We start from the raw sequence: 8186 nt of genomic DNA, 5'->3' as shown, positions 1-8186 counted from the left end.
AATGTTACATTTTTGAAATTCGCGCCCAATTATGCCGCAAACGCGTTAGCACTTAGCTCATTTTGAGCCGCCAATGAGCAACAGCTGATGCTATTCTCTTCTTCTTCCCCGCCCTACAATCACCCTTAGAAATCGAGCGATGTGGCATCTCCGTCGGCCAGGTGGCAATTCTGGGCCGTGGTGTGCACACACTGGCCGCCACTGCTGGTCGGCTCTTCTTCTTGCCACTGCTGCAATTATATATCGCTGTTCCGTCGTCTCCGCAGATCCAACTCCGCGCTAAAAACCGCACACGTATAGCCCAACGGCCCGCGATTAATCCATAAATATTGCAATTGCACGGTGAGCGGAAAAAACACACAAAAATAAGTGGCTCAACACAAAACAAACGGAAACTCACACAAACACACGCACACACATGCAGGCGAGCAGCTGACGCCGGCAGAGGCAGTGCAGCGACAGTGGCAGCGGCAGAGCAGCAACTGCAGCAACAAGCAACAAAAGCAAAAGGCAAACAATTGGATAAGCGCTATTAAGGTGTTAAAATGGCAGCAAACTTAACAGTCCAAGAGTTCAGCTTGGAAAGCTAACGGCTCCAAGGTCGCAGCGCTAAAAAATCGAACAAAATGCTCGCTATTTAGCCGTCTTGTTGTTGTTCTTGCTGCTGCAACAGTTGCAGCGTATGCGCGTGTGTGTGTGTTGTGTGTGATTGTGCGATCGCCATCGGCCGTCTCGCTCGCACTTACTGCAAATAGTCGCCGGTGAAATGGTGTCGCCTTTCGCTGCCGCCGTCAACGTCGCTGCCGACGTCGGCGCAGAGACCACCACTGTGGCAATGAAACGCAATTTGTTGTTCTTGTTTCTGTAAAAATGTTTACAATGCGATCAAAATGCACTGGCAGAAATCGAAAGTGATCGGCATCAAATTATACCCATTTAAATTTTAAATTAATGAAAGTGATAAGTGATAAAGTGTATAAACAAATCTATAAGTTTGAAACACGATATTGTTATAAAACAAGATTAAATAAAATATTCGCGCGTAAAATTAGTTTCTTATTTTAAACGTCTTGAAAGTGTCCTAAAATGTTGAAATCCTTTTTAGATTATTCAGCCTCAGCAGAAACAAAATCAAAACACTATTTTTATCAGCTCAACATGGGTATCGTGAACCTCATAAGAAAGCCATGAATAATACCACAATTGCTCAGTTCAAAATTTGAAAATCCACTAGTGCTCTTAATAGCTTCCAAAGCAAGTGAAGAAATTTAGAATAAAAAGAGTGATAGCCAAAAGAAACAGCGAGAAACGCCAAGGAAAGTCTAGAAAAGTGCCTGAAACCAAATGTGTTTGCCCCGAAGTTAAATCCCCTCGATCCGCCCAAATCGGCTTCAATTCCCGTAAATCCCCTCTTCCGCCCAATAATTCCAGCACGAAAACGAGCACATGAGTTGGATTAATCGGAGTCAACTGGAATAGGCCGAAGCACCCGGAGCACAGGTCAGTATCGGAACAATCAGGCCATTTTAACTGACATCAATCAGTTAAAACATTAAAATACCGTTTGCTCAATTGAACGGTTCGCCTTGAATCGGTTGAAACCGGTTGCCGGTTACTGGTTACCGGTTAACGGTTACCGGTTCGCTTCAAAATTCAATTAATTTAAATCAATTCAGACCAGACAGTTTGCTTTCATTTGCTCTCCTTTTGTTTCCATCACAAATATCCGCTAAAATGCATTAAAATATTGCACAATTCCTGGCGATCGAGGAGTTTCAAGTGCTGTACAGCCAATCTTTTGACTTTCGTTATATTTCGGTTATTGACTTTCGTCACTTTCGTTTTTTATGAAAATGCGATAGGAACTGGAGCTACTAAAAATGTTAGGTACTAGTCATGTTTTGAAAAGAAAATTCTCGATAAAATCTAGAAAATACTTACAGCCCAGGATTTATACGATTTTAAAGCAAAATGATTAAGCCCGTTATCGCACGTAATTGCAGAATCTTAAAATATTATCATTAACAATTGATTGGCTGCAACGAATAAAATATTATTTTACTTGTCCAACTGATGAAATAATCATTAAAATGGTAATTTAATGAGCCGCTCGCCTTTTGCAGCAAACAGAAACGAACCTCATGATGAATAAAACCGAAATCGAAATAAAAGCGATGATTTATACAATAATTTAATATGCATTTCGCACAGCCACACATATGTACATACATGCATACATACAGATAGCTTCTTTGTTTGTCGCATTTGGTTTGAACTTTAAAGAGCGACTACGGTTATTAATTTAACCTTTTCATTCGGCTTCACTTGGTTTCATTTGTGTCCAGCAGGTCCCAAAACCTGAATGCGCTGATGGCCTGCTCCGCAAATCCCTGAGCCCCTTTCAGCTGTCCGGTTTTTTGGGCGCCCTTAATGGTAAAAATGTTGAGCGGTCTTTTTGCGTTTTCCCCTTGCTTAATCTCCCTTTTGGATACCCTTGCTGTGGACCTATAACTTCGATTGGGGTTCAGTGTCTGTTAAAAGGCTGAAATTAAAGTATTTGATGCAAACCTAAATGTTGCACACTTTCTAACACCAGTTCAAGCGAATTGAAACCCTGTGGTTTGCGATCTCCATTGGATGTTCTTCAGAACCCATGGCGCAGAGATGATGATGGTATGCGAATCCGAAGGGTATTCTTAACTTCGATCCCTACAAATACCATTTTATTCGCGTTCCTCATGGTTTTTGCGTCTGTTTACGCTGGACTGGGGGCCACTGAAATGGAATGGAGGAGGGTGGCCAAAAGGAACCCGACGTCCTGCCATAAAATTGCATGTCCAAGTTGTTTTATTTGATTATGCGATCGTGTGTGTGGATTTTCGTTGCTGTGCTCGTTTTTTTCTGCAAGAGTTTATTGCGCGGAATGCTATTTAATAAATTCCATTTTCTCTGTCATTTTGCCGTGTTTTTTTTGTGTGTTTTTTTGCATCTGGGACAGGATTTATGTTGCTGCTTTTGTTAGTGCTGTTTCCGTTATCCATCTTGTTTTGCCAATGCAAATTTAAAAAATTCAATTTTCCTGGCAACTTCAATTGCGTCAAAGGCCAGCCAAAAGTTGGGGAAATGTGAGTTATGAGCATCCGTTGCAATATGCACAGCTTGCTTCTTGGCTCGCTGCGATTTCATATTTCACTCCACGATTTATTACTAATTTTGTTGCCTATTTTTGCCCCTTTAATGCAGTTTACTTCCCGCGGCGCACAGTTTTCCTTCGGGAAAGCAGGAAAAACTGGCACAGCCCAACTAGAATAGATAAAGAGCGACGAACAATAAAGACGACAAAGCTCAAGCACCTAAACTCACTTTTGCCAGCGCTACAGCAGAAACTCGCAAAAAAGAACTCGACATATAATCGAGAGAAGAGCGGACGAAAAGAATTTCCAACTACGCTAAAAACTTTTCCGTACAACGCAACTTTTTCATTTTCCCCCCTTCCCAAAACTTTTCCAATGTTCCCGCACTCGTTTTGTTATTGTTATTGTATGCAACTTCCGCCACAGCTATAACTATAACTATAGAACAGAAAAAGGGGGGAGAAAACATAGCCAAGAACATCGACGATAAGCGGGAGTTCAATGGTTAAAGCTGGGCATTTTCGGCATTTGGGGAAAAACTTTAAAAAATGGGTTCGCTGGGTTTTCTATTTCACTTGTTCTCGGGCTGTGCCACGCCCCCGAAAACAAAAGCAAGGACATGAGGGCCATAAAAATGTTCCTCTGGGCTGCTGGTAGGAAAAACAAAAACTTTTAAAAACAACTGCACGGGGTGGAAAAACAGGGGCAGGTGGGCGGCAACAAAAGCAACAATGTTCAAGTGCAGGCACTGGGAAAAACTCGGGAAAACACACTGAGACGCCTGGGGTCACCTCAATAGGAGAGGGTTTCAAATAATAATAGTACTCACAGAATTCAGGAACACCAAGCATGTTTATTGTATTAAGCAACCTGCATAACAAAACATGTATAATGTTATTGTAAAATAAATCGGAACCGTTTCCCTAATATTCAACCTGTTCAGTTAAAGTTAACAGGCTACGGCAAATACTACTATTGTTTCAGCCGCAACTGTGTACCCAACACACTGGAAAACAACAAAAACCCAGCTAACAACTCTTAAAAGCTGGCACCAGAAAAATGGGGGAAAAATACAAAATATGAGCGCTGCAAACTGCATTTTCCCACTAGCGCGGCCCAAAAGGCAAAAACAATTGCATGCCCCAGCTGCAAATGCAAGCGAGTCAAAAAAATCAATATAATGCGCATAAATAAATTAAAAATAATTGCAATACGAAAAGAAAAACTTCCGTTTTGCATGTCTCTGTTTACATTATGCAACTTTATTATGGCCACTTGAAATTACTGCTGGCAATTGCACGCATTTTTTAAATAAATAATAAAACATTTAATTAGTGCAGTAAATATTATGATTGCATAATGCTGGATTAAAAAACAATCCAGTTGCAAAATAGCGCACTTTGCTCAACTGTTGTTGCCATCTGCCATCATGATGGGAATCGCTAAACGAGGGCAGCACAAAATTGTTTAGCGAAGCTATACGATTGTATGGTACAGTGGTATAGTATAGTACGTACTTGATAAAGCGAATTAGCACCATTCGAATCTGGTCCGTGGCATAAACAAATAGCCGATATATTTAGCCAGACGCCCGACCGGATATATCTGGAACTCAGAAGTGCAAAAAAGTTCGTAAATCGTGGGGCTTTCCTCCCCGCCCATTTTTCTTTCCGTTCCGCTCGTTATCAGGCCGTATACTCGTACTCTGCTGATCTTTCGAGTGGCCGACTTGCGTCACATGTCTGAAATTTACATACACATTAATGAAAACAAATGCGCGAGGCGGAGTAAATCGAATCAAATAAAATCAAAAATAAAATCACTGCGACTCAGAAACGAGTAGCAACGTCCGACAAATCGTCGCATCACTTTAACATGCAAATCACACATTTTCTTCCCCCCACCCTCTCCTTCCACCGGAGCAGAAGTATACAGAAGTATACACTTCCCACATCGATGACCACGGAGCTCAGAGATCACGATCGCAGAGTGATGCGGGTTATCGCGGGACCCCTGCTCCAATAGGCTATCACCATCGGCAATCGCTCGATTAACGAGCGTCGAATTCTTAATCGCCAACTGGAGGCTGCTTCCAGAAGCAACCTCTATTGGGCGCTTTCTGGTCCCAAAACTCTTCTATTCCAAAGATATGTTAGCAAAGATATTTATTCCAGTTCTAACAATTCCTTTCTCCCGATTGCAGCTGCTAGTACTATGGAAAAGGCGAAGGCGTACATCAAAAATGAACTTCGCGGTGGCAGCCAGCAATCCGAGCCAGCAACCACGCCCAACCCGACCTCTCCGGCCTCGGCGCCTGGAACACTCCAGGCCACGAAGCAGCCCTATCCGCCCATGGAGCTGATGCCCTCACCCGGAGCAGCCGCCCATCGGAGCTCCCGGACGCCGGGCGAGCAGTACCACTTCGCCTATCAGCCGCATCCTGCTCAGCATTACCAGCCGGGCGCCAAGTCGACGGGAAGAGCCTCGGCCCCGCCCGATAACCATCATGTGGCCATGACCATATGCTTCGTGTGCGGCGGACATGGTAGCTTTGAGCCGCAGCCCCTAAGGATTCGACACAATGCCGAGCGTCCTTCAGAGTCGTATTTCCCGTTTCTGGAGCGGCATGAGCCTCCGAACGGGGTGCCGGGTGTGGCGCCGGGCCAGGAGTACGTGTGGGCCTGCATGCTCTGCTTTCGATCCTTGAACGAGCAATGGGATGCCTACGAGCGCCAGAAGAAGCCCCTGCTGCAGCGCATCTACCACATGAAGCGGGTGGACGGCAAGGGCTACATAGGAGCCGATGTGGCCACACAAAGCGAGTACGCCGCTCAGGTACTGGGCCTGAGTGCCGAGCATCTCACCCAGAATGGCCTGGTGGAGGGGCATGGAGATCCCTATGCCCTGGCACGCCACTACTCGCCGCAGCAGCAGTCACACCACCACCACAGTACCTCCAGGAATGCCTCACCCTCGCCAAATCCCAATGCTGCCGCTGGTGGTGGGGAGTTTTATCCCAGGAACTCGACGCCGTCGAGCAACCACAACAGATACCTGAGCAGGCCGCAATCCCGGGACATGCCCGTGGCCTCGCCCATATCGCGACCGCCCAGCGAACCACCGGCCATGAAATCCGCCGGCTATGCGCAGCAGAAGTTCAAGCTGAGCCCGGCACCGCCGGCTGGCTATCAAGCACAGGCGCCCTATCATCCCGCCCAGTACCAGCAGTTGCAGCAGCAGACGGCGGCCTATCACCTGCTGCAGCAGCAGGTGAACGCTGCCGGCGGAGCAGCGGATGCGGTCCACTACAAGGGCAATCCCTACGGTGCGTTGCCTTCGCCTGGCAGCGGTCCACTGGGTCCCCGAGCGCCGTTAACGCTCGAAGATGACAATGCCACCGTGCTGGACCTGCGCAACTCCTCCAATTCCAGTGCTCCGCCGGCACCGCGTCATGGTGGCAGCACTGCATCCGTCTCCCAGCCAAGTCAACCGCAAGCGGAGGTGGGCATCCTGGACCTATCCATGCCGGACAAGAACTCCATCACCGAGGTCTGCTACGTGTGCGGCGATGAGCAGCGCAGAGGTAGCCTCATCGAGCTCAGCACAGTGAAGCCCAGGGAAACGGGCAGACCCGGACCATCCGTGCCGTACTTTCCCCTCTTCAACGAGCAGCATCCGCGGCCGGCACGTTCGCGCCCCAAGGATCCCCGCGGCATGATCCAGGCCTGTCTGCCCTGTTACGAGGACCTCATGCAGCAGTGGAATGTCCACCAGGTGAGTTTGCAATGCAAATAGTCGGCTTCCTCATTGGCATACATGCATATGGAGCAGATTCATCCGGTACCGCCAGCGGGCACCCATTTCCAATTGATATTTCGCCTCGAAATGGGTGGGACTGGGAGTCAAGTTAAGGGATTTAAGATGCCGCAGCTGATGGTTGCTAACTTGAGCTGCATGAAACCTAAATGTTGCTTAGTAAATTATATACTTCACTTATTTTTCACACTTTGCGAGTTAACAGCGAAGCAGTTATGCTTTATATACTTTCAACCAAATGGCCAAACTAAAGCCTCTCATCCCAGAGGTTAACACCCGAATGTTCGTTTGTACCATGTAGCCCCACAGAATGTTTGAATATGCAAATGGAAATGTTTATGGATGCTGGCAAATACGTACATGCCAGTGCTTTTCAAAATATTTTGTGAAAATTTCAATATTGTTCGCTCTGGCATAAATAATGGAATTCAATAAAATGGTTTGGGTGGAGGCTGCGTAGAACGGAAGTGGAAATGCAAAAGCAAACATTGGCAACAAAATTCCAAAAAAGAAATACAAGAGGCGAAACAAATTTACGAGAGCAGTTTTTCGCGTCGCGCGAATCAAAATAAACAAAAATATGGCCACGGCATCCATTGGGGATGAGGTTGAGGATGGGGATGATGATGATGATGGTGGCCATAACGACGATCATGATGATGTTGGCGCCATGCAGATTGACCCGGGAGTTTAAGGCTCTCCACTGTGCGAACGATTAATCAGTGGGGTCGTCGTCGTCGTCGTCGTCGTCGTCGCAGCCTCCACTCGCACATAAGTGTACATATGTACATGTATACTCCACAGAGTATGCCCTGCTCCCCTCGTAGGAGGGCATCGTCATCATCCTCGGACAGTGCCCGCCAGTGGGTTGGGGACCAGGGCGGGCGGGGTCACACGGGGAGCGGACGGCGCTCGTAAAGGCGGCGAATGTTGTGGGAATTTTGACCGCAGGGTCGCTTGTGTTTCTGATTAAATTTTAATAGCTTTCCGCGATTATTTCGCTTCTTTCGTTTTGCTTCGCATTTCGCTGTCGCTGCTTTTTTCCTCGTTTTCTCTTATTTGTTTGTCTTTCGATTTTATTTCTGAATGCGAAAATGTATTTATAAATTTGAGACATCGCCCTGGTTTCGCTCATTGATGATAGTGCTCGGTGGAGCATGGGGCTTGTGGCTTGGGGCACGAAAGTTGGTATCAGTGTGCTTGGTATTGGCGGAGTGATTCACGATTCGCATTCAT

General features: G+C 46.4%; 1 protein-coding gene across 3 annotated transcripts in view; it reads left to right on the top strand.

Moving 5' to 3' along the window:
- The first annotated feature begins 113 nt into the window (after positions 1-113).
- The window catches only part of LOC6546696, a 65016-nt gene continuing 56943 nt past the window's right edge, over positions 114-8186 (top strand). For 2 of the 3 annotated variants that reach the window (XM_015156613.2, XM_001974476.3), the window contains exons 1-3: positions 114-342; positions 1106-1500; positions 5338-6908. In XM_015156613.2, coding sequence (XP_015012099.1) covers positions 5349-6908 — 1560 coding nt within the window. In that variant the 5' untranslated portion in view covers positions 114-342; positions 1106-1500; positions 5338-5348. Of the gene's footprint in view, positions 343-395; positions 601-1105; positions 1501-5337; positions 6909-8186 lie in introns of those variants that run through there. The other variant, XM_026980959.1, reaches the window with a different exon arrangement.

This window comes from Drosophila erecta, unplaced genomic scaffold, assembly GCF_003286155.1.
Source record: "Drosophila erecta strain 14021-0224.00,06,07 unplaced genomic scaffold, DereRS2 tig00000092-arrow-pilon, whole genome shotgun sequence".
NCBI classification, from domain to species: domain Eukaryota; kingdom Metazoa; phylum Arthropoda; class Insecta; order Diptera; family Drosophilidae; genus Drosophila; species Drosophila erecta.
Note: the sequence above shows the minus strand (reverse complement) of the source record. Positions and strands in the feature narration are given on the sequence as shown.